General features: G+C 45.7%; 1 protein-coding gene and 1 long non-coding RNA gene across 2 annotated transcripts; one reads left to right on the top strand and one right to left on the bottom strand.

Moving 5' to 3' along the window:
• Nucleotides 1-254: 254 nt before the first annotated feature.
• Nucleotides 255-10,359, bottom strand: LOC137429894 (transmembrane and ubiquitin-like domain-containing protein 1). Its single transcript, XM_068120243.2, has 2 exons — nucleotides 9,596-10,359; nucleotides 255-1,095 (listed from the first exon to the last, which is right to left on the bottom strand). The coding sequence occupies exons 1-2, from the start codon at nucleotides 10,093-10,095 to the stop codon at nucleotides 723-725; spliced, it is 873 nt and encodes a 290-aa protein (XP_067976344.2). The 5' UTR covers nucleotides 10,096-10,359; the 3' UTR covers nucleotides 255-722.
• LOC137429895 (uncharacterized) lies at nucleotides 9,853-27,027 on the top strand. Its single transcript, XR_010984961.2, has 3 exons — nucleotides 9,853-10,234; nucleotides 16,365-16,464; nucleotides 25,120-27,027. It is a non-coding gene; the product is annotated as an uncharacterized LOC137429895 (long non-coding RNA).
• The last annotated feature ends 253 nt before the right edge of the window (nucleotides 27,028-27,280 follow it).

Raw genomic sequence — 27,280 nt, 5'->3', positions numbered from 1 at the left:
GGATTTTTAGGCGACCCTGTACAATAAAACATCTAAGCACATGTAACACCAGCACCTGTTTTATAGTCAGGTATCATTGTCTGAGCAAAAATAATTCAAACTCAGAATTTTGCCGTACGACGATAAAATTAACAAGTGAAATTATTTTTGTGACGTTTCTTGATGGTGAATTTTGTCAATTTGTGAATCAAATTTCATTATTACCATAGGCCTGTCGGTACAACAACATGAGCGATTGTCGTCACTTAAAAACGTTTTGCAGATAAAGAATAATACTTTATTGAAGAGTATTCGTTCATTTCAATTTCACAGTGAAGAATAATAACAAGAGAATAATAAAATAGATGATACAATTTACACTTGGCTGTTAGCAACCCTGAAGTTGTTTTTAAATAAACAAGGCAAAACAAAAATTTCAGCGTTTTCCTTTTAATACAAAGATATCGACATAAAGTGAAAATATCAGTAAAACCTCTTTCCCCAAACTTGCAAGCGTGTAAGAACAAGCAATCAAATCGAGCTTATCAGCCAAGTTCGGATATCGGTGGGAAGAAGTTTCAAAAGCAAAAGTACCATTTCACCAAGCAGAAGCTGCTGGACTTGTGAAAGACGAGAAGAAAAAGTGATAAAAACAATTGAAAATAGGTCTAAATTTGTGAGTCAAGTTTGAAAGTTATGTTACAATGATTACCACCACATGTAAGGCATGCTGAAGACCCAAGTCATCGGCGATAGGTATTAAAGATGAAACAGCCAAAAAGAAGAGTCATTCCAATGAGGGATATGGTAGCTGGTGCCGTAAACAACTGTTTGTAAGCGATGCGGAAGTACCACATGATGCTCAGCATGAAGAGGGACAGGGGTATCATGAGATTGCCCACGTTCAACAAGGTGTCCGCGCGCACGTAAAGCTCGTTGTAAAGTCCGCCCTCGAAGCGAGGTCTCGGAGCCGTTCCTGCGGTGGTGCGAGCAATGTGGCAGTGTACCACGCAGTCAGCTAGAACGCCATACGACATCAACGTGCGCCCTTCGTCCTGAAGGATCTGACCTCCGTAGATAAACCTCACTTGTGCCTCCTGTCCTGGGAAGTGTGTTCTAGGGATTTGGAGAGGCATGGAAGAGGAGTTTAGGTTTGCTTATTCATGATTGTTCTTCAAAAAAAAAAAAAAAAAAGGTTACTGATTAAACTAAACATTGCACAAATGAAGAACTGTCTACAATATTGTTTGTAGGGATTGTATTATGGTTTACACATTACAACTTACGATTATCATCAAGAGAATGAATTAAAATAAAAACTAGAACAACACTCTTCAACATCGTGAAGTCAATCGATATGCCTCCACCCACATTATTACATCATTATTCATACTTGTACTTCGTTTGATATAAATCCCTTCAGCTGTTCTCAACTAACAATTTTTTTACCTGACATGATGTCTGACCTTTGACCTTTGATGCAGAAATATAATTGGTTCATCTTTGCATCATAATATACACTTATACCAAGTTTGGTCAAAATCCCATCACTAGTTAACAAGTTAGCTCTGTAAAAGAATTTTAACCAAATGGGACCTCCGACCTTTTGACCCCATAATATATTCAGTTCATCTTTGGGTCATTATATTGTTGCGGATCTCAGAAACGTCGGCTCTCCCCTTATCAAGCGGGGGGGGGGGGGGGGGGGGGGGAGGTTAATCCCCTTGTCCTCTATCTGGCCGACGCGATCCTGGAAGTTATAACGTCCTTCCCGGGCAGCGTTAGATAGGGTTTTTAAGCCTAGGGATTCGCTACTACCTAAGTACTAACGCTGGCCGGAAAGGAGGGAATAACTCCCGCCCGAATCACGGATATCAGGTGGAAACGCCGAGCGGATAGTGATCCGCGATCCGAGCTGTTAACAATGGCTAACCCGATTATAGCGGTTGGGATCGTGCCACGTTTACCCAATGGAGAAAAGACTAGGACAATCGGATAAAGGAGAAACCAGAAAGAACAAGGCAATTTATTTACAATGTACAAAGAAGAAGAGGAAACGAAAGAATGTACAAGAAAGAAAGAGGAAGGAAAAGTACACAGGGCAGTCTTAAACAGTCTTATTCTATTCCCTGGACACGGGCCCGATTGCTCTCAGATTCGGTCTCAGACTTCAGACTCAGGCGGGGGGTGTAGATGGTAGGGTGGAAGGTCCGGCGATGGCGTCCAGGCTCCAGTCCGGCTCTCGACCCGTACCAGGCGGTGATGGTGGAAAACCCGGCAGGCAGCTCTCCGCGTAGCGTAAGCGCATGGCGGACAATTATCGTGACGGGGAAAGGTAAGCTGGGCTATTGGCGTACCTAATATGCGCACCGGCGCTTTGACACGCGCTACCGGTATTACCCGCTCCAAGCGCCCCTTCCCCAATGTCCTTCGGCACGCTGCAGTTCTCGGCAATGCGTGCCGCGCGCTCGCCCGTTGTAAAGCTGGTAGCCACAGCGCGTCTCTCCCTCTCATACTCAACTCTCGTACCAGTTCATTTGCACAACGCGCTCGCCCAGTCAGCCCTCTCGTAAAGCGCAATTCCTTCGTAATCGCACCAGTCCCCTCTTGGGTAAAGCGCATATACTCTCAAGTCCTTTCAACCTTCCCCAGCGAGTCCTGTGAATGCCAACCTTCCCCAGCGAGTCCTGTGAATGCCAACCTTCCCCAGCAAGTCCTTCCGAAGGGCTTTGCATGCGCGCTTTTATAACCAAGCCAGCGAACGCTCTCGGAGCCCAAACCACGCCCGGTCAGGTGACCTCACCTCAGCCCTGGTTGGCTGGTGTTGGCTTACTGGCTCTGCCCTGATGGCTGGTTGACGTGGCCGCACCTCCATCCTGGCACTCCGCCCCCTTTTCGGGCCTTACCTCGTGGGTTTCTGGGCTGGTTTGAGCGGAAACCCAGCGAGGTTGCGAACGCTGCTGGCAAAGGCGCGTAACAAATTGGGAGGGCCGATGGGGCACAGACTGGAGAGCGCTTAATGGCGTCGCTTGGAGGGAGGCTGTCAAAATGAACGGATGGGGACCTACTCTTATTTGTTTGACACAACGCAGATGCAACTACTGGAAATGGCCTTATCTAAACACAGACTATGAAATAACTGATGTCCTAAGGTGACCTACGTGTTGCTTGTGGCCTACCTATGGGGTGCTACCTTTAACCTTTAATGATGTTATATTTACAAGTGTGGGTTCTCAAAACCGCAACAATATATACTTGTACCAAGTATGATTTAGTTTCCTTCAGCCTTTCTTAAATTATCACAGTAGGTTTAGTGAAAACCTTTTACAGACTGACCTTTGACCTTTTATGCAGAAATCTAATCAGATCATCTTTGCATCACAATACATACTTGAACAAACTTTGGTTAAAATCCCATCACTGGTTCACAAGTTAGCGCAGCAACAGAATTTTTATCTAACAGGAATTCCGACTTTTTTTTTTTTACCTAACAGGACTTCTGACCTTTGACCTCGTGACCCCAAAATCTAATCAGTTCATCCTTACCTCATGATGCATACCTGCACCAAGTTTGATTTAGTTCCCTTCAGCCAATCTCAAGTTATCACAGTAACAGAAACCTATCACGGACGGACAGACAATTGGACAGACTGACAGCCGGACGGACAAGCTGAAACCATAATGCCTCTGGTGACTGTCGGCAGAGGCATAAAACACATCCTATTCATCACAGGAGATGGTGGTGTAACCACAAGTGGTATACAACAACAACACAACATGCATTTTAAGGCCATTTTCCCTGCTAGAGCGGGGGTTAGCCTTGCGGTCCCCATGACAATCTTCTCCATCTTGCCCTATTTTCTGCATCTCTCCTTGTTAACCCCCTTGCCCGCATTTCTTCTTCCACCATCTTTAGCCAAGTCTTTCGCGGTCTTCCCCGTCCTCTACTTCCTTCTACATTCATTTCCATCACTCTTCTCAACCAGTCACTTTCATCCTTCCTCAACACATGACCAAACCATCTCAACCTGTTCCTCTTCACAGCATCAATCACATGCTCTATTCCCATCATTTTTCGCAATTCATCATTTGTCTTCCTCTTTCTCAACGATACTCCACACATCCATCGAACCATTCGCATTTCCACCCTTTCAAACCTTCGTTGCTGCTCTACGTTCATTACCCATGTCTCGCTCCCATAAATCATTTATGATTTATAGAGTGTTATAACACTTCTCACACATGCAGCATACACCTTTCCCTTCAGCTTCAACAACACTCCCCTCCTCATCAGCACGCCACTCAGTTCCCGAAACTTCTTCCATGCACATCTCACTCGAGCAACCGTTGCCGAGTCTGATCCACCTTCTCCATTCAGCATGTCTCCGAGGTAGCAAAATGTCCGAGGTAGCACCTTCCAGCTTCACGCCGTCTCCAAGATCCAACTCAACATTTCCTCCATCTGCAGCTCCCTCTGTGCACACCTTACATTTGAATGTAGCTGCCACACTGGTTAATGACCCTCTCAGAACACTACATTTTTGATGAACCCACTCAGCGCACATTGTACATTGAATGGAGTTCACTCCGACACCCTTCCTGCACACAGCACAGGGCCACTTCCCAGTTCTTTCCACCTCACCACATGCTTTACCACTTGCCATCACCTTCGTCTTTCCGATATTCACCTTAAGACCTTTTGTCTCCATACATTCCTTCCACTTGTTCATCTTTTCCTTCAGTCCATCCATACTTTCATCCATACACGTGGTATAAGAGATTTTTATTCTACCACAGAACAAATCATGCTGATAATGACAATGAGTTTATTGTCATATACTGTTTATGTGATGCACATACAAGGAGAAGTACTTTGACAGTGTGTGCTTAAAAATAATTACATTGAATAACAAATAGATAAGAAACTAAAACGGCACTCGGTAGAGGGCATACCTGTGCCAGACTGAATAGGTTACATTTTGTATCCCACTGATAGGCTGGATCTGCATCTGGATCTGAACCAAAATCTAATCACTTGTTCTTGTCACCTACACAGCAAGTCACTTGTCATCCACCAAGTTTTGTCATAATCCGACCACAACTTTATGAGACATCATGCTATAGATCGTTTTTGGCCTTTTCTTATCTCTCAATGGTGAAGAATCACTCAATAAATTCTCGGATCCAGATCCGTATCCACCAAGTTTCATCTGAATTTGTCCATTACTTTTTGAGAAACCTGCTCACAGACAACGAGACAGACAAAATTCATTGTGATGAGTGTAGAGCCCTAAAACAACATTTTGGAGAGGAATGAGTGGCATGGTTTAAAATATCCAACGTTTAGATGTTCACAAAACCTTACACATCGATTCATTGAGGGTGTGGATTGCAGTTGGGGAAAAAGCTGTCGTGGAAGCGATGACAGACGGCAGCCTCTTCGTTCACATTCCATAGATTTGATGGAATTGTCAGTGCACATATCCATGCTGAACACTGCGTCTGTTGTCTTTGATACCATGTCAAACTTATTGTGGCAAATCAGACTAAAATTTGCTGGTATCCCCTTAATGTAGTGGAAGTAAAGGTGGGTTTTCACGGGACACGCGAACGGTTCGCGAAGGATGCGAATGTCGAAAAAATGGCAAAGTCCAACATTCGTATTTTAGGCTCCAAAAGTTCGCCAAACATGCGCGGGGGTTCGGAAGCGTCGTCAATTGTTCGCAGGAGTTTTCAAACATTTTTGAAATACCCGCCGAACAAAAAACGACTCCTGCGAACAATTGACGACGCTTCCGAACCCCCACGCATGTTTGGCGAACTTTTGGAGCCTAAAATACGAATGTTGGACTTTGCCATTTTTTCGACATTCGCATCCTTCGTGAACCGTTTGCGTGTCCCGTGAAAACCCACCTTAAGCATTCCCATCATGGACCACAAGTGTAGACTCCACTGATGGTACTGGAGTATCGTCACACTCTTTGGTCAGATGCATGAAACATTTTGATTTGTCTGTCTTTGCCAGAAATCCATCAGCTGTACCAATGCTATATGGAACAGGGGTCAATGGGTACGTCATCAGTACCTTCATGCCAAACTGCAAGCCTTGGCTTATGGTTTGTTGGGGGAGGAAGGGGGGGGGGGGAGTACACCAGCAGCTATAGTAGCCCATAGCCCACGGCCTCAAGCCGATTCGATTTCGGTTCAGGTCCGGATCCACATCGGTGGGATACAAAAGGTAAACTGTTCAGCCTGGTGGAGGTATGCACTCTACCGAGTGCTGTCCTAGTTTCCTTTGTCTTTACAATGTTGGGTTCGATATTATTTTAGAGAACACTATTTGACAGGTTTTTCGATTTGATTATGGTAACTACTTTCATCACTGTTGACAATCAGGCCAGCAACAGTCGCATCATCTATTTCACCAGTCGTATCATAAATTTCACCAGTAGTGAGCTTTCCGATGATGCGACACAATCAGGAGTGAGCAATGAATACAAAAATCAGGGACAAAACACAGCCCTGAAAATTTTTCGAAACGATTATAACCACCTGTGGTCTGTCTAAAAAAAACAAAAATCCAGTTACAAATCAAACCATCAAGACCAAGTGCATAGAGTTTAAAATGAAGTTTGTAAGATGAAATATATTAAAAGCAGAACTAAAATCTTACACACATGCACACAGATAATTGACTAATTTAATATTAGCAAACACCACCAGTCGCTTTGCTGATGGGACTACTACGAAGAGAGAGGAGAAAGGAAAGAGGGGAGGATGGGGGGGGGGGGGGGGGAGAGAAGTGGGAGTGAGAGGGGTAGAGAGTATGAGAGAGGAGGAGGGAGAGAGATAGGGGGAGGTAGAGAGATTATGGGGCAGGGGAGAGAAGCGGCATGGAGAGAGAGGGGGAGGGAGAGAGAGGGAGAGGGAGGAAAGGGAGGAGGAGCGAGGAAGGGTGGGGAGTGAAGAGGGGGGAGGAGAGGGGATAGTGAGGTAGGGGAGGTGGGAAAGTGATGAGGGGTGTGGGAGCGTGAAGGAGTGGAGGGGAGAAGGGACGAGCGAGGAAGGTGGGGAGAGCAACACCTCACCACATATCACTATACACGCCATATCGCAAGGAGAGAGCGAGAGAGAGAGGGAGAGAGAGAAATATGGGGAGAGGGAGAGAGGAGAATGAAGGAGGGAGAGAAAGGGAGGGGGAGATAGAGAACATAAGGGAGAGAGAGAACATAAGGGAGAGAGAGAACATAAGGGAGAGAGAGGACAGAGGGAGAGAGAGGACAGAGGGAGAGAGAGGAGAGAGGGAGAGATATGGGGAGGAAGAGGGGAGGATGGTGGAGGGAGAGGGGGATGGGGGGAGAGCAAGGAAGGGGCAAGAGTGATGCCTCATATACACATCGCTGTCGACTCTGTGAGGGAGGGGTCCGAGGAAGGGGGTGGGAGAGAGAGAAAGAGAGCGAGGTTAGGGTGGAAGTAGACACCTCCAAAAGTGAGTGGAATTTTTTTTTTTTTTTTTTTACAGATGCATTGAATAAAAATATTATTACAATATTTTTCCAATTCTCTCTTGAACTCATAGAACACCGATTGCTTTACTCATTGTAATCCTTCCGTTATGTTGATAGTTATTTTAATTTGATCTTCAATTTAATTTATTTTGCCTTTCTAACTCCGGATTATTTCCCCACGGAGAACCCAACCACGGCCGCGAGAGTCTTCACGGCAATCCCGCTGGTTAATCATTTTTGTTGCACTCAATTAAGTTACACTTTCGGCACATTCCTTAATTTTTTCTTCACTCAATATAATAATTGTCAGAACAGTTGAACAAGCGAAGTTTAATCCTTGGGCAATTTATAACTTTTCTTGTGCAAATATGGAGAAGGAAGGATCACAGCCTTTTTTTTCTTCTTTTTTCCCCTATACTCGTTCGTGTAAGACCTATCATTAATCACATAAAAACAAACTGACGCATAAAACATATGACAAAGGGAGCAGGAGACAAGATGAAGCACACAAGAGAGGGAAGCACACAAGTACAACAGCAGAGAACAGGCACATCGGGAGATCTGTGGTCGGAAGAGGGCTTAGGGGTGTTGGGGAACGGGAAGGGGGGTGGGAGGGGTATAAAACACATGGACACCGCTAGGACTTCCAGGAAAGAAGTCGGTATTTCAAAAAAGTGGATCTGGGGTGAAGTAACGGGGGTAGAAAATATCAAGGTTTTGGATGGGGAAGATAAGAGATGGTGGTGAACAGCTGTTTTAAAGACCTGGAGGGAGGAGTGGGATTGAAGAGAGTGAGGGAGTTTGTTCCAACAGAAGCCTCTCAATGAAAGACACATGAAAGCCCGCTTGGAGTTTGCAAAAAAGCACCTAAAGGACTCTCAGACTGTGAGAAACAAGATTCTGTGGTCTGATGAAACCAAGATTGAACTGTTTGGCTTCCGTCTGGCCACTCTGCAATAAAGCCCAGATCGGTGGAGTGTTGCAGTGATGGTTGTCCTTCTGGAAGTTTCTCCCATCTCCACACAGGATCTCAGCCAGAGTGACCATCGGGTTCTTGGTCACCTCTCTTACCAAGGCCCTTCTCCCCCGATTGTTCAGTTTGGCCGGGCTGCCAGCTCTAGGAAGAGTCCTAGTTGTTCCAAACTTCTTCCATTTAAGAATTATGGAGGCCACTGTGCTCTTGGGAATCTTCAATGCAGCAGAGATTTTTTTGTAGGGTTCCCCAGATCTGTGCGTCGACAGAATCCTGTCTCTGAGCTCTGCAGGCAGTTCCTTCGACCTCATGGCTTGGTTTTTGCTCTGATATGCATTGTCAGATGTGAGACCTTATATAGACAGGTGTGTGCCTTTCCAAATCATGTCCAATCAATTGAATTTACCACAGGTGGACTCCAATCAAGGTGTAGAAACATCTCAAAGATGATCAAGAGAAATGGGAGGCACCTGAGCTAAATTTCAAGTGTCATAGCAAAGGGTCTGAATACTTATGTAAATGTGATATTTCAGTTTTTCTTTTTAATAAATTTGCAAAACTTTCTAAAATCCTGTTTTCTCTTTGTCATTGTGGGGTATTGAGTGTAGATTGATGAGGGAAAAAATGAATTTAAACGATTTCAGCATAAGGCTGCAACATAACAAAATGTGAAAAAGTGAAGGGGTCTGAATACTTTCTGAATGCACTGTACATACTGTATATTATATACACACATACATGTGACATGTACGTACTGTATATTGTATATTATATTATAGTATATTATATACACACATATATATATATATATATATATATACACACACACACACACACACACACACACACACACACACACACACACACACACACACACACACACACACACACACACACACACCTCTTGTAGTATAGCATTAGAGACAGTAGGACATCATTGAAATTACTTCTGGGTACAATGGCTAAATCGATATAGGATATGTGGGGATTGCAAACCGGATTGCAGAATCATGAAGCACGTCATGCTCAGAATGAAATGCTAAATAGGTACAAATATGCCATCATAAACCAAGCAACTTCCTCCTGAAAATGTACATGTGCATTTACACAAGAAACGACACCAAAGCAAAGTCACCTTTTAATGTGTCCAATTGTATCTCCCAGGTTCACATCAATAACACGTTCAGTGTCGTTGAGAAACTTGAGTCGAATCCGAATCTGCTCAGCCGCAACTTGCCGATGACGAAGTCTTGGTGAACCACTGGGATCTACAACCTCCCCCGGATCGCCACCATCAGCCCCAGAACGCAACTCACGCTCGGTCTCCTTCTCCTCCACCTCGACGTCATGCTCCCCTTGGTCCTCTTCCGGACCTCCAGAGGGTGGATGATCGGGCATCGGAGGAGGAGGAGGAGCAGCATCATCATCATCATCATCATTTCGTGAGGGCGGACTCGTGGAGACGCCGTCTCCCTCTCCCTCTCCACCAGGCCGTCTGAAACCACTGCCCCGGGGTCCATCTGGGCCACGCACATGGGTCGACAGCCAGGCGAGTCCCAAGGAAAGCAGCACCAAGACGAAGGCCCCAACATACACCACCTCGTTCCCAAAACCTTCAAAAAGACTTTCCTCCATCGTGACGCAACTTACTAAGGACCTACAATGGACGATAGACGGTCAAAGTAGGTTATCCTTCCCTCATTATGATCAATCTTCTGAGAAGCCACAACGAACAAAATTCATTACCGGAAGTAGAATACTACATACACTTCCGGTAGGTTATTTTCCATATCCATTTCCCGCTCCACCAACGTTGAAATCTTGTTTTAAAATGATTATTTACACAGGGAATATCAACACAGCAAAGGAATAACACAAGAAAACGTTGTGGGGAGCTTGTGTGTGCATGGCGCTGTTGTTGTTGTTGTTGTTATTATTTGGTGTCACGGAGGTATATATAGATTTTATTTATAACTCCGTATTTGTTGTAGCTCAGGCAAGATGGGCGAACAGTCTCCTCATGCGGCAAAGTTTTTTTGTTTGTGCTTTTATAGCCTAGCAGAGAGCGTATTGCACTAATTCATTGCAATGTACATCAATATACAAGAGTTGATGCCTTGTTATGGGGTCGACTTATTATCCAGTGAATACAAATATATGCAGTTCGGAGGTCTAAATGCTTATTTGATTTACGGTATATATCATGACTGAAACAGGTGTAGTAGTAGTAGTAGTGGTAGTAGCAGTATGATGCTTATCTTTTGGTGAACATGAATATATCGTAATGGACTTTAATATTATGGCACGCCTTAATTAGTTACTTTTTTTAGGGGGGGATACAAAGTCGAGGCTCGTGTAAGAGCTTGAAGCGCGGTGCTACGCGCGCTACTTGTATAGCAAGGAGGAAGCGGACAACGCGGTTAGTTCAAAGAGACTTTATTATAAGAGCTCCACTGTAGCACTGGAGCGCTCCGGGCTGCGCGCCCGGTGTATATCCCGCGGGCACGCCTACCCCTCGGGCGTGGCCGCCGCCCACTGGGTGCGTGGAATGATGCCATCACGCCAGTGAGCTTTCGTGTCCGCCACACGCGCCCCCCCCCCCCCCCCCAGAATTCCCGTGCACCTGGAGGGCCAGTTTGCGGGGCAAACGGGTGACCCGGCCAAAGCGCCCTCTGGCGACTGGCGGCGTCCGGGGTGCAGGGATGCCAGCTGGGATGCCTCCGGCTGCCCCCGCCGAGAAGGTGGGCCGCGTGAGGGCCGGGAAGCCGGCGAGGAGGCGGGTGAATTCGTTCGCTGCCGGAAGCGTACAGATGAACCTGGCCGGAACCGAACTGCTCAGCAAGCCGCTCGGCGAGCCGCTCGGCGAGCCGCTCGATGAGCCGCTCCGGGAGCTGCTCAACGAGGCGGGCAGCACGCAAGCGAGCGAGCTGAACGTCTCAGCCTGGACAAGCCTTCTGTGCTTTACGTCCACCAGCAGACCATTGGCACACAGGAGGCCCGCGCCGAGCAGTGCCATAGGCACGTCGGCAGTGACGAACGACCACCGGAAAACCTGCCCTCCGAACTGCAGAGAAAGGCAGCATTTTCCGTATGTGCGAATGGACGTACCGTTGGCAGCAAGCAGCGCGGGGCCCCGGCCCGCGGTCTGCTTGTCGGACGTACCGGTGGGAACGACACTCACCTGCGCTCCCGTGTCGCACAGGTAACGGCGCCCGGATAAGGTGTCCGTGATGAACAGTAGGCTGTTTGAACGGCCGGCGCTCAGTGCCACTACCGAGGGCCGGGCCGGGCGTTTCCCGACCTGCCGAATGAGCACGGCGGGTGACATTGCCGAGCCTCGTGGCCGAACTGGGCGTGGAAAAAACACCAGGTTGGCGGCGGAGGCCGCGGTTTTCTCCGCGGCGGCAATGGTGGGCGGGACGTGGCGGCGGCCGCGAGGTCTGCATCAGCATCAGCCACGAGGTGTGCATCAGCCTCGGGATTCGCGATGGCCACGCCAAAACTCGCCTGCGTGTCCAAAACCACGAAGAACCTGTCGGCCTCGGCAGCGAGAGCTCGGGGTTCCATTGTCGCAGAACCGGCCAAGGCGACGCGTACTCGTGCCGGCAGCTGGCGTCGAAATAACGCCCGGAATAGAGCGTTCGGGGTTTCGTCGCCCATCAACGACAGCATATGGTCCATGCGGACCGACGGTCGCGTGTCACCGAGCTCGGGGAGGTCCAGGAGGCGGTCGGCCCGTGGGTCCACCGTGAGGCCGAACGTGGCGAGGAGGAGACGCTAGATCGCCTCGTACCTGCTGTCGGCCGGTGGGTTCCTCAGGACCGACACGACGCGAGCGGCCGTGCCGGGCCCGACGGAGGCGACCACGTGGCAGTACATGGTCTCGTCCACCGTGATGCCTCGAAGTCGGAACTGGGCTTCTGCCTGCAGGAACCAAACTTCGGCTTGAGCCTCCGAGAACTCGGGGAGTTTGATTTGGACCGCGTTGATTGCCATTGCTGTGGTGGGTTTGGGTGGTCAGCGACGGCTGACCAGAGCGTCGGAGGGTCACCAATGAAGCGCGGTGCTACACGCGCTACTTGTATAGCAAGGAGGAAGCAGACAACGCGGTTAGTTCAAAGAGTCTTTATTATAAGAGCTCCACTGTAGCACTGGAGCGCTCCGGGCTGCGCGCCCGGTGTCGGGCGTGGCCGCCGTCCACTTGGTGCGTGGAATGATGCCATCATGCCAGTGAGCTTTCGTGTCCGCCACAAGCTAACATATTAAACACAAAAAAACATAAACAGACACATAAAACAGATAATAAAGGGAGCAGGAGACAAGATGTGGAGAGAGAGGGAAGCACACAAGCACAACGACAGTAGAGAACAGAGACATGGGGGAGATCTGTGGAAATTAGAGGGTTGGGTGTGCTGGGGGCGGGAGGGGGGAGAGGGGGAAGGGATAAACAGTATAAAACAAATGAACACTACGAGCAATTTCAGGAAAGAAGTTGGAGATTGAAAGAGGTGGATTTGGGGTGAATTAACGGGGGTAGAAAACAGCAAGGCTTGGATGGCGGAAGATACGAGATGGTGGTGAACAGCTGTTTTATAGACCTTGAGGGAGGAGAGGGATTGAAGAGTGTGGGAGTTTGTTCCCGAGGCGGGAGAACAGAGGAATGAAAGAGTGAAGGTGAGCAGAGAGTCTTGCTTTTGGCAGTTTCACCAGAAGAGGGTTGCTGGCAGATCTTGTGCGACCTGTAGGAATATTTGGAGGACAGAGCACAGACAGAGCAAGGGGACCAAGGCCGGAGAGGAGTCTGTAGAAGACAGAAAGTGAGACAGAAAGTGAGGTAGAAGACAACCTGCCTGCGGTGAGAGAGAGAAATGCCCTCAGAATCAGCTTCATCATGGGAGATTCCAATGATCCTGAAAGCTTTGGTTTCAACAGCATAAAGCTGGGCTAGGTGTGAGGCAGGAGCACCAGCCCAGAGGGGAGAGCAGTATTCCATTGAGCTGCAGATGAAAGCTTTGTATGTGGTGAGGAGCTCAGAAGTGCCAAGGAAGGACTTCATACGATAGAGGATGCCCAGTTTTATTTATTTTTTTGCCCATTTACAGTGGTCGCTGTCTTTGTGGACGCCTTTTATGAGACATATACATATTTAAAATGATTTGTCCTCCATCCCCATTGTGCTGACCTCTTCTTTACCATTCCAAATAGCCTTCTTTGTCTACTCCCCATCTGTCCAACTCTTTTTTTTATATATACATTTACCTTCCTGCTCTTTTATCGTTATTCCAGTTGTTGGTGTATATCTGCTGATATTTCATTTTATATATTTCTTTCTTCGTTTTTGCAATTGTTGGGACTGTACTCGTTGTTTCGACTTCTTGTGTGACATTTTCCATTCGAACCTGCCTTTGTAATTTTTTTGCGAGGTGGGTTAGCGATACCTGTCTGGTTTGTTGTCTTTGTGTTTGCTTACAAATTGGATTCAGTAGTCTGTTGCAACGCCAGTTGTCATTCTGTGCATTTGCTCGAGCTCCATGAGGCCATTACCCCCTTATCGTCTCAGCAGGTACATTCTTGGGATGCATTGATTTTTGTAAAACACTTTGTGGGTTGATGAGGAGTTTTCTAGTTTTGATATCCAGTTTATTGATTTCTGATTGTGGCCAGTTTATTATTCCGCAGCTGTGCTGGACTATTGATATTGCGAGTTGGTTTATGGCTTTGATTGTGTTCCTTGGAGATCGGTATGTTTTCAGAATCGGCCTTGTTCCATGCAGGTATTCTTTAGAATTTTTTTTTCGCATTTGTATGTGACATATTTGGTGGCCCTCTTCTACTCTGAGGTATGTATATGATGCTTCGGTGTCTAGCTCCTGTATTGTTGTATTTGTGGCAATTTGTATGTTGTCCATTTTTGTTGGTCTACTTAGTATGAATGTGCACTTGTTTAACCAGGCCAAATTCCATTAGAAAGTCAACGGAATACTGTTTCACTCATTTGAGTTGTTCTGCCAATTTTTCTTCGTCTGGTGCAAAGAGTTTTAAATCATCCATGGAAAGTAGACTTGTCACCTTTTTTCTCTTTTAACGTTCTCTTATTTTATGTCAGGGTGTAACCATGTCCTTGCTCATTAATGATGTTGCTCAGTGAGTCCAGGGCCAGGCTAAACAGGAGGGTAAAAGGCTGTCTCCCTGGAAGATTCCTCGATGTATCTTCACTCCTGGTATTTCGATCTTTACTTCCGAATGCTGTAATATTGATGTGGTATTTCAAAGCTGCTTTGCTTTCTCCATCAATTTGATTATTTGATGGTTGATCTTGTACAGTTGCATGCATTGTATCATCTATGAATGTGGTACACTATTAAAAGCTTTTTTTAGTCTATCCAGGCTGTGGATAATTTTGTTCTTCTTGTTTTGCAATGTTCGAGTATGGTCATGTTTAGTAGGAGGTGGTCTATCCTTCCGTAGCATCCCCTTTTACATCCCACGTCTTCTGCCTATGGCCCTTCCTCTTGTGTTAGGTGATGGTATATCTGTTGGAACCCATCTGTGGATCGGTCCCATCGGCCGATGGGTCTGACCCATCTGTGGATGCACGAGAAATGACAATGCAGACCCATCGGCCGATGGGTCTGCGCCATCTGCGGATGTGTTGTTCACCTTGAAGGAATGTGTTGACAGAATGGTGCTCTTCAATCAGGTACACAGTCATTGGAATTACATGTGGTAGGAATTTAACAGAGATGATTTTTAAATGTTTTATTATCTATTTCTACCCATCTATTTATACATTTTGTCAATACATTTTGTAATTAACAGATACATGGCAGTTTTAGTAAAGCTTTACATAACATACTCAACATTCATACAAAACATTAGGTGTTCTTCTGATAATGGCGGAGGGGAATGTTAAATTCCTTTATATTAAATAAAATAAAATAAAATTTAAATTAAATAAAATAATAAAATTTAAATTTTAAAAATAAAAGTTAAATAAAACATTTAAAAATCATCTCTGTTAAATTCCTACCACATGTAATTCCAATGACTGTGTACCTGATTGAAGAGCACCATTCTGTCAACACATTCCTTCAAGGTGAACAACACATCCGCAGATGGCGCAGACCCATCGGCCGATGGGTCTGCATTGTCATTTCTCGTGCATCCACAGATGGGTCAGACCCATCGGCCGATGGGACCGATCCACAGATGGGTTCCAACATATCGTTTCTGTGATTTCCGTCAGGAGTTTGTACGTTGTTGGCAGACAGGTTGTTGTGTGTGTGTTGTGTGTGTGTGTGTGTGTGTGTGTGTGTGTGTGTGTGTGTGTGTGTGTGTGTGTGTGTGTGTGTGTGTGTGTGTGTGTTAGGCACACTACTCCTCCTACAGTTCTAGGCCAATTACATCCAGATCTAGACTTGCTACATCACCCCAATTAGTGCATGGGGGTGTTTTTACGTTTGTCAATGGTCTTGGGGGAGATGGGGCAATGGTCTGTGTGTGTGTGTGTTTGTGTGTGTGTGTGTGTGTGGTGTGTGTGCGTTCGCATGATGATGTAAAGCGCCATGAGGGTAGTTTACTCTGCTTGATGGGGCTATATAAGACTCCTTTATTATTATTATTATTGGGGGAGAGAGGAGTGATGCAAATTCTCTTTGTAAATATGTATCATGTGCGCCACCTCCAGGTAGGAGAGGGTATTACAAGGCATCACACTACAGTACAGTCCAGTACAGTACAGTGCAGGGTTTCTGTCCCCATGTTTTCTCGTGCAGTGATGTGTTTTGAATTACGCAGTGAGTGGTATTTTGGTGAGGTATTTTGAATTACACATTTGAAAAATGATAATAACATAACCCCCTTCTCCTCCCATTCCCCTATCCCATCCCTGACCACTACCATAGGAAGTTGGTACTTCTACTTTGTATATAAATGTACGAGTAAAGGTTCACACTGATTGCCTAATTTGAGCTGCAGAGAGCGAGCGACTGGAAGGAACCACAGGTAATAGTGACAGAATTGAGATGTTTGAAAGAAGTGAAAGACATAAAATGTTGTGTTTTTTTTAAGGCTTTTGTGTTAAAACAAATACCAAACCACGTGACAGATGACATCATCATCATTTTTTTTCTAAACTAATTTATTCCGAGATTATGCTCAAGAAATTTCATGTTGATCGGATGAAGTTTTGTACTTGTTGAATTATGACGTCATAATGGAGGCACCTATGACATCATCATTAACATATTTTATTCCCCATAGAGAGTTCTTTACAATGAGCCATGTGTCAATTTTTTCTATTCAGCACTTTCGGAGAAATAGAGGTGGAAAGTTTTTCTGTTTTTCTAAGATGGCGGCCGAACCACGTGACCGACGACGTCATCATTTTTTTTTCTGTACCAGTTTATACGTGGCGCTCAAGAAATTTCATCTTGATTGGATGAAGTTTTGTACTTGTCGAATTATGACGTCATAATGGAGGCACCTATGACATCATCATTAACATATTGTTGCGGATATGAGGACTGTATTTTTTTTTTTTGTGTGCTTTATTATTATTATTGTTTATTCTGCGCCTCCTGCCTCCGGAGTTGTGTAAAGATAAAAAGGGCGTCTCGGTAGTTATTCCATGAAACACCACATTGCAGGACCCGATAAAACCCTTGTTCAGTAGCTTATATCTTATTATGTGTTTTAGAGTAAGGCCTTGTCTTCCATTAAAATGACACTCCATTGCACCGAGTAAAAGAGATAGATTCCCTTCATTCCCATTCCCAAAAACCTCCATTTCCCCTTTCGTAATGGCCAAGCCTCAATTTGGCAATTACATCCCCTCCAAAGCCGCCATTGACCACGAGGCAGGGTTGGGGAAGAAAGGCGGGTCTCCACCTCGTCATAGAGGGGAGGAGTAAGTCGGCCCCGCTCATCCAACCCAGAACGAGGGGTTTGGCTTGAGAGGGCGGAGAGAGAATGCTTGGGGGAGGTTCGAAAAGGGTGAAGGGCGGGGCCTATATAACCCGCCGTGGGGACGCTCCCCAAAAAGGAGACAAGCAGATGAGTCCAAGAAAGTTGCAAAAAGGTCCAAGGCTGAGCTGAGCTGCGTGGTGAGGTGCAAAGGAAAGAGCTGGGTCGTCAGAGCAGAGCTGAGTTGTGAGGTCCAAAAGCAGAGGTCATCCAGGGAAGCGCAAAAGCCTGCTATTCGTCACCTTGTTCGCCAGCGGCAGCGTCTACAGCAGCAGCAGCAACAACGCTCGCCAGCCGCTCAGGGGCCTGGACGGCAGTTCGGAGCAGGGCCGCGAAGGAACGGCGGCTGCAGAACGTGCGGATCGTGCTGCCGGACCCAGTGGACTTTCCTCTCCTTCCAGTCAATCCACTCTGCAATTCCCCGCGTGAGTCTGTGTCTTCGTTTGTTCTGTCCTGGGTATTAAGTAAGCCTGTTAGATAAGCTAGTAATTTGCACTGTGTCGCCTGCGTCTCATGTCCCCTGTAAATAATCGTGACTGTTCTTCTTGCTTGTGTATGTGTACATAATAAACCCCGTTACTCTTCTGTACATCTTCTTCTTCCTCTTTGCATTCGGTCGCTTTAGAGTTTTCCAGATTGAGTATCTGTGGCGCGATACGGCCAACGTTTGGGTGAATCGGGTGAATCGGGTTTAGTCGGGGAACAACTGTTCGGCCGCGGTTACACCACCGCTCGGTAAAAATAACATCTAATCCGCGGACCGTAACAATATTTTAGTCCCCATGGAGAGTTCTTTACAATGAGTGATGTCTCAATATTTTCTATTCAGCTCTTTCGGACAGACAAACAAACACACACACAAACCAGAGTGATCAACAGACTTGCAAAAAATTTTTTTTTTTTTGCCAAGTAACAACCACTCTTTGAAAATCAACCACTCTTTTGATTTTCATCAAATGCAATACCCTCTCCTCTGGCGAGGGTAATAACTGTTTGTTACTTGCCGGAAAAGATTCCGGCAAGTATGTTGATCGGTTGGTTTGTCTGTTTGTCTGTCTGTCTGTTTGTTACTTGGCCAATTTAAAAAAAACATTTTTTGCAAGTATGTTGTGTTTGTGTGTTTGTGTGTTTGTTTGTGTGTTTGTGTGTGTGTTTGTGTGTTTGTCTGTCCGCTCATTTATACTTGCCTACAGGTCACAATTTGAAACCGATCTTCACGAAACTTCACCAAATGGTAGAGTTCATGGTCCGACAAAATCCTATATATTTTTGAGGTCAAAAGGTCAAAAGGTCAACCACTTTTTTTCAAATTTCTAAAATCCTCAATTTTAATCCGATTGACTTGAAATTTGAATAGGATTGACATATCGACTAACTGAATTCAACCACTAACTATTTTTGAGATCAGCGTAGCCCAAAAGGTCAACATAGGCTAAAGGTCAACCACTTTTTTCACATTTCTAAAATCCTCAATTTTCATCCAATTGACTTGAAATTTGAATAGGATTTACATATTGGCTAACTGAATTCAACCACCAACTATTTTTGAGATCATCATAGGCCAATGAAATTATTCATAATGAAATCATTGGTCAACATAGGCCAAAGGTCAACAACAATTTCACATTTCTAAAATCCTCAATTTTCATCCGATTGACTTGAAATTTGAATAGGATTTACATATCGGCAAAATGAATTCAACCACCAACTAATTTTGAGATCAAAAGGTCAACATAGGCCAAAGGTCAACCACTCTTTTTGAATTTCTAAAAGCCTCAATTTTCATCTGATTGAATTGAAATTTGAATTGGAATTGGATTTTACTGAATTCAACCACCAATTATTTGTGAGGTCAAAGGGATTCTCTATTGAGTGCCATTCTGCTTTGTTCTGTTTTGCCAAGTGTCGATCTATGAGTGATTTTTCATCTGTCTGTTTGTTCACAGTACTACGTCTACACCGTTGCACGTAGAATCACCAAACTTTACACACATATTTGTCTTGCCCTGGAATAGACTATGCCCAATTTTTAACTCTCTCGGCCCAAGGCCTCCATTATGACGTTATAATTTGATAATTCGACAAGTACAAAACTTCATCCAATCAAGCTGCAATTTCTTGAGCATAATCTAGGAATAAATTGGTTTAGAAAACAAATAATGATGACGTCATCGGTCCCATGGTTCGGCCGCCATATTTGTCCAACATGGCCGATAAAAAAGAACATTCCGGCAAGTCCTCGGTCTCTGACAGATTTTTCATCTGTTTGTCTGTCCGTTTGTGAACAAAATATCTCAAAAGGTTGTGGACGGATTCGGACAAAATTTGGCAGAGATGTAGCGTATGTGACAAGAACGAAATTGTTAGATTTTGGTGAAGATCCGGATTCGGATCCGGCTACTAGAATTTTTAAAGTGATCTTTCACCATTGAGAGATAGGACCAAACACGATACATAGCAGGATATCTCAAAGAGTTGTACACGCATTTGGACGAAACTTGGTGGACCGGTTGGGTGTCTCACAAGGACGATTCGATTCGATTTTGGTGAAGATCTGAATATGGATTGGGATATGAGAGTCATTTAATTTTTAAGTGATTCTTCACCATTGGGCAATTGGGCCAAAACGATATGTTGGAACCCATCTGGGGATCGGTCCCATCGGCCGATGGGTCTGACCCATCTGTGGATGCACGAGAAATGACAATGCAGACCCATCGGCCGATGGGTCTGCGCCATCTGCGGATGTGTTGTTCACCTTGAAGGAATGTGTTGACAGAATGGTGCTCTTCAATCAGGTACACAGTCATTGGAATTACATGTGGTAGGAATTTAACAGAGATGATTTTTAAATGTTTTATTATCTATTTCTACCCATCTATTTATTGTCATTTTTATGCATCATTTATTGTGTTGTTCACCTTGAAGGAATGCGTATGCATCAATGGTGGATGAGTATGTTTATTTGAACCTAAAAATATGTATCTGTTAATTACAAAATGTATTGACAAAATGTATTGTTACAGACGCGGTGGTGGATGTTGGTTCACCGAGCGGTTTGGTATGACCGCGCCTGCACGTTTACCCGATTATGCTCGAATGTTGCCGAGTCGCGCTACACTAAATCAATGAAGGAAAAGGACACAACGGCTGGGATTAAAATGACACGACACCAAGGGTTCAGTTCTCAAGACCTCCGGAGGAGGTTATATTAGGGCGGAAGGTTAGATTACAGGAATGAGAGGGACAGCATAGAAAGACAGGCACTTAGACACACTTATCTTATTCCCTGACAGAGGACAGATAAACAGGACAAAACTGACTCACATGGGGATTGATGGCAAGGAAAGGCAGAATCGATGGCTCCAGGTGCACCTGGGCTCAGGGCAGGATCGACCCGGTCCGGTCTAGAGATGCGGGGAGGTCGCAGCGCTCGGATGTGGTGATTGTCTTCTCAAGCTGGGGGCGCATCTCACGTCACGTCCGGCAAGTCGCCGCGTATATCCGGCGGGGAGTGACACGCCCTCGGCTCGTTAGCTCCGCCCCAGATGGAATCGGCCCGTTGCTTCTCATTGGGTGCGTGCGGGGGGGTTACCGGCTCCGCCCTTGACGAGGCGCTGACAGGGAGCCCCTTCGTGGTAACCCCGTCGGAGCGCATGGTCATGGCGGCTAACCGAGCCGGTGTGAGGACGCACACTCCCCCCGCGCCGCGCCGTTGTTGTAGTTGTTGTTGTTGGAAGAAGATGGGAGGAGGTAAGGGAAGGTCCTAAACTCACTACTGGTGCCATATAATCACATTCTGGTGCAACGAAGAGTCAGAATTAATGGAAACGAGTCCTTAACTGACATAGACTAAGAATAACTAGCAAGATGTCCGAAAGTTGTCTACGTGAGATGCGGTGGACCTGGGCACGACATTTAATGGGGGAAAAAGGGGAAGGTCGGTTCTACAGAGTGTTATTTACAGGCAATGGGACTAGGGAATGGGGGATTGGGGATAGTTGGGGAGTATTGGGGAAATAGGGGAGGATTTACAAGCGGATATTGAGGCCAAGTCCCATATCCGCAACATTGCACCCTTCTCTACCCTCGGGGCGTCCCGACCCGATAAATTTTTACCTATTTTAGTGTGGCACTCAGATGTAGTTCCCTCTACTATTAACTCTACCCTGAGTGCGACAGTTTTACAGATATTCACAAACGAGTAAATATGTCCCCCTGCGACGTTGCACCCTTCTCCTCACAGAAACACACCCACAGGATAACCGAATCCGGTTAATGAGCACATCATCACGATCCAAACACAGACTTCGGACCAATTCTTTTATCTCCTCTTTTATCTCTTTCTTATCCCCTCTCCGTCGCTTCTTAATTTCGCTCACCCCTTCTTCCACTTCTTCTAATTTCTGCTTCACCTCCTTTATTCCCCGGTACGTCTCCTCAAGCTCGTCCTCTAAGGCTACCTTGACCGTTTCCAGGTGCGTCCTCACCTGCCGGTCCTTCGTCTCCATTACCTCTACCACCTCGTCCAACCTCGCTGTCAGTCCCTCACGTACCATCTGACATTCCCTCTTTGTCGCTATTAAGTCGTTTTTTATGTCGTTTTGTGTCGCTTTTAAACCTCCCAATACCGCAGTGTTCCTTTGAACCTGCTCCGTTAGTCCTTTTTGTCCCTATGTCAGTTGTTCCACCTCCTGCGTCAGGTCCTCTATGCCCCCTTGTAACTTTACAGTCCCCTCTCTCACCTCCTTCTCCATGTGCTCCTTACAGTGCCTCACCTCCTCGCGCACTCCTCCGACCTCCTCACTCACTCCTCTTCTGATCGCCTCTCCCATCACTTGCATCTCCTGCCCAGATGCCACCCTCATCTGCTCCATTTCCTCCCTGTGAGCATCCAGTTTGGTTTCTACCCCCATTCTAACCCCCTCTATCTGCTGCCCCATTTGGTTAACTTCCCTTTCCGCTTGGTCCCTCATGTCCCTCAATTTGCCTTCCATCCTGTTTTCTAACCCCTCTAACCCATTTTTCACTCCCTCTATCTGATTCTCCTGGGCAGCCATTCTATTTTCTACCCCCTCTAACCCCTTTTGCATCCCTTCCATTTGATTCTCTTGAGCGGCCATTCTGTTTTCTACCCCCATTAACCCATTTCTCACCTCTTTTATCCCGTTGTCTAACCCCTCAAAATTATTGTCTAACTTCTCACCGGTACCCCTCGCTTCGTCCCTCATTACCCCCAATTGGTTTCCCATTACCCCCATTTGGCCCTCCAATCGCTCACTCTGAGCATCCATTTGGTTTCTCAAACCTCCAATTTGGTCTATAAGGGCCCTCATTTGCAGGAGGAAAAGGTTCGAATCCACCAGGGGCGCTGCCACGGTCGCGGGCGCGGTGACCAGCGAGGCGCCATTTTGTGCGTCTGCTACCCTCGCTGCTTCGCTCTCCTCGCGTCCCTCAATTTGGTCCTGGACCGACCCTGCCTCACTCTCCCCTACCGGACCCCAGCCGACTTGATCCGCCATAGCGCGACTTTCAAAATTCGGGTTTTTATTTCCGTAAAACAAATTCAAATTTCGCCGTTATAATTTCGAGCGGGAAACGCGCTCCGGGTCGAATTCTACCTCCCCAACACCAATTGTTACCCTAGTGGTACAATTGGTGTTCCAAAATTTGGGCCTAATAAATTTAGTCCCGGGTCCGAATTCCACTCCTAGACACCAATTGTTACAGACGCGGTGGTGGATGTTGGTTCACCGAGCGGTTTGGTATGACCGCGCCTGCACGTTTACCCGATTATGCTCGAACGTTGCCGAGTCGCGCTACGCTAAATCAATGAAGGAAAAGGACACAACGGCTGGGATTAAAATGACACGACACCAAGGGTTCAGTTCTCAAGACCTCCGGAGGAGGTTATATTAGGGCGGAAGGTTAGATTACAGGAATGAGAGGGACAGCATAGAAAGACAGGCACTTAGACACACTTATCTTATTCCCTGACAGACGACAGATAAACAGGACAAAACTGACTCACACGGGGATTGATGGCAAGGAAAGGCAGAATCGATGGCTCCAGGTGCACCTGGGCTCAGGGCAGGATCGACCCGGTCCGGTCTAGAGATGCGGGGAGGTCGCAGCGCTCGGATGTGGTGATTGTCTTCTCAAGCTGGGGGCGCATCTCACGTCACGTCCGGCAAGTCGCCGCGTATATCCGGCGGGGAGTGACACGCCCTCGGCTCGTTAGCTCCGCCCCAGATGGAATCGGCCCGTTGCTTCTCATTGGGTGCGTGCGGGGGGGTTACCGGCTCCGCCCTTGACGAGGGGCTGACAGGGAGCCCCTTCGTGGTAACCCCGTCGGAGCGCATGGTCATGGCGGCTAACCGAGCCGGTGTGAGGACGCACACTCCCCCCGCGCCGCGCCGTTGTTGTAGTTGTTGTTGTTGGAAGAAGATGGGAGGAGGTAAGGGAAGGTCCTAAACTCACTACTGGTGCCATATAATCACATTCTGGTGCAACGAAGAGTCAGAATTAATGGAAACGAGTCCTTAACTGACATAGACTAAGAATAACTAGCAAGATGTCTGAAAGTTGTCTACGTGAGATGCGGTGGACCTGGGCACGACATTTAATGGGGGAAAAAGGGGAAGGTCGGTTCTACAGAGTGTTATTTACAGGCAATGGGACTAGGGAATGGGGGATTGGGGATAGTTGGGGAGTATTGGGGAAATAGGGGAGTATTTACAAGCGGATATTGAGGCCAAGTCCCATATCCGCAACAGTATAAATAGATGGGTAGAAATAGATAATAAAACATTTTAAAATCATCTCTGTTAAATTCCTACCACATGTAATTCCAATGACTGTGTACCTGATCGAAGAGCACCATTCTGTCAACACATTCCTTCAAGGTGAACAACACATCCGCAGATGGCGCAGACCCATCGGCCGATGGGACCGATCCACAGATGGGTTCCAACAGATACATAGCAGGATATCTCAAAAAGTTATGGATGGATTTGGACGAAGCTTGTTGGACAGGTTGTGTGTGTGACAAGGAAGAATCGATTCAATTTTGGTGAAGATCCGGATCCGGATCCAGCTAGTGGAATTTTTAAAGTGATTCTTCACCATTGAGTGATATGGCCAACCAGGTGGAGGTATGTATGCTCTCTACTGAGTGCCGTTCTAGTTTTGTAAGCACCAGAGGGCGACACATGCGCGAGTGAATCCTTGAGCATTTCTTTACTTTAAATATATTTTAAGGCAAAAGGGGCTTTATGGAAAGCATAACGAGGAACTAATATTATTCCCTGTAGTCACTCATGTCATTCTCAGGTTATATAATCATCTCTGTGCAGTGAAACATCATATGGCCGATAAGCAAAGGACATTTGATCTTTCACCGTGTCACATCCATCCCTCACACATGCCATTCCTAAACAACTATGCGTGAAAGCACAAAATAGGTATGAGCTCTGATGAGAATCATAAAGAAAACACGAGATTAATTTAGCAATATAAATAATAGATTATGAGGTATTTTTTCTGAATAACTCCAGTTGATGACGAATCTAGTTCCTGTAATAGATAACCAAGGGGCTAATGGGCACAAGTGCTGATTGTAATGTAATCTTGTTACTTACCTCCCTAAACTCTTGGATGACTTGTAGTGATATTCATGATTTTTTTTTTCTATAGAGTCCAGACTCATGGAAGTTCTGGGTTTATCCAGACATCCCTATCCTGCATTGCTTCCCGAATCTCTGGCAGAGTCGGCTTGTTTGCATCCTTTACCCCATCCAGCACATACAAGGTCTGCATCTTCCTCTTCTTCCCTCAACCATACCCTGCATGGTTGACTTCTCCAGACTTTCTAATGTACATTGTGGTCTAATTTCTTCAAGTGCTGATTTATTTGTTCTTCTTGAGGAAATTTTTGTCCACCGCCATTCCAACAAGGTCGGCGACGGGGACATTAAAATGAGGACCCACCGATTTATCCGTCCATCTACTTTTGTGTATGCGATATTTCAAAAACTGTTGAACATTTATCTTTCATATTTCAGATATCTATTCCTCATGACATTATCTCAACCTGATTAGACCACGGTGGTGATGGGCTGAATTATGTTGCCATAGCAACCATCTCTGTAACTTGGCTTGTGTCTGCGATATTGCAAGAACCGTTCAAGAGTTCCATCCCAATCATTTACATTCCCATTACTCTCAGCATAATTCACATCAATTAATGGTCAACATAATTGAAAGCCTTGCTAATTATACTATAACGGAGATGTGTGTGTGTGTGTGTGTGTGTTTGTGTGTATCGCCATATTTCTCCGAGATGGCCAAACAGATCTTTGTCAAACTTTCAGAGGTTCATCAGTGAATGCTGAGGAGTGTTTCAGGCAAAATATACATATTTTTGGATTTTTTAAATTGCTGTGTACTCGATAGTGCTGAAGCCTTTGTAGCTATGTGAAAGGTAATGATAAGTGATCCCCAACCCCATTGCTTCGTGGGTGAAGGGAAGTGTTTTAGGCCCCCACAATAAATAGAAAAAAAAAATCAAATATTTGATTTCTTCAAAATGTCAGCAGGATTAGAAAACACCAGGCAATACCGGGTACCCCAGCTAGTAATGTATAAAACAGATACACCTTCCTTTGATATTCCCTTGCTTTTCCATGATCCACCTCAGATTCTCTACTTGATCTCTCGCCCCTCTTCCTCTTTTGAAACCTGCTTGCTCAACGGGCATTTGTCACTTCATGAAGGCTTCTATACTGTGTTGAATGATCTTTAGTAATATCGTGCGACGAAATGAATTCAAGGCAATGGTTTGGTTATTTGAGCATCCCTTGCATCCTCTTTCTTTTTCAAGGATATGCAGACTGATTACGTCCATCTTTTCGGCCATACACTCCTGCTCCAGATCTGTGTACAGGTAGCTGTTAAAGTTGATCGCCTCCTCCACAACTACCTTAAAGAAGTACATTGGAATGTTGTCGACATCTTGTGATTTTTCCATTTGCCAGCTGTTTCAAGGCTCTGCGTATCTTACATTCCATCACTATTGGTTATTGCTCATTGTCATCATATTGTCCTCATATTGCTGTCCATCTTTATTTCACCTGTGTTTCTTCTGTCAGATATTTTCCTCTTCTACTCTTAAGGACCCCAATCCTAGACCTAAGATTTTCTGTGATCTCTCTGATCTTTTAAAAATATGTCTTGTTTTTCCTGCGCTGTTATCACTTTCTATCTCTATGCTGCGTCTTTGAAATATTTATTTGTCTCTCCTAGCTTGTTGTTGGAAATATCCCAATGTCCTCTCTTGATTTGCCTTTTTTTTTCTTCTTCTTCTTTTGGAGCACTTTCTCATCTCTTCTTCTGTTTTCATTTCTATTCTTCTTTTGGAGCGTTTATCGTTTTTGTGGACTCCATCCTGTTGCAAGCCTGCTGTGAATGTCAAGTTGGTGCAACGAAGTTGATTGGAACACTAACCTACTGAAGTTATTGCAATGTCTTTTTGGAACTTTTAGAGACTTTATCTACTTGGAATTGGTTCAGTAACAATAAACCCCTGGCTCTGTTTTCCCGAAATCTTCTGTCACGCATTATTTTGACATATGGAAGGTCAACGTCACGAGAAAAATTTATAATGCTTAATCAAATTGATGTAAAAAAGAAAGAAAGAAATAACAGTGCTTATGGCGGTCGACCATTATTCAGATAGCTCCCTCGGTGGAGAGAGGGGTAGAGCGTAGAATGTGCCTGCGTCCGAAGGTTGATTTTGTCAGGGATAGAACCAATACGGGACTTTCAAATTGACAAATCTGCCCCAGAATGCTCAGCG

This window comes from Myxine glutinosa, chromosome 6 (assembly GCF_964187855.1).
Source record: "Myxine glutinosa chromosome 6, kmMyxGlut1.1, whole genome shotgun sequence".
In the NCBI taxonomy this organism is placed as follows: Eukaryota; Metazoa; Chordata; class Myxini; order Myxiniformes; family Myxinidae; genus Myxine; species Myxine glutinosa.
This window is presented reverse-complemented; position numbering and strand designations above follow the sequence as displayed.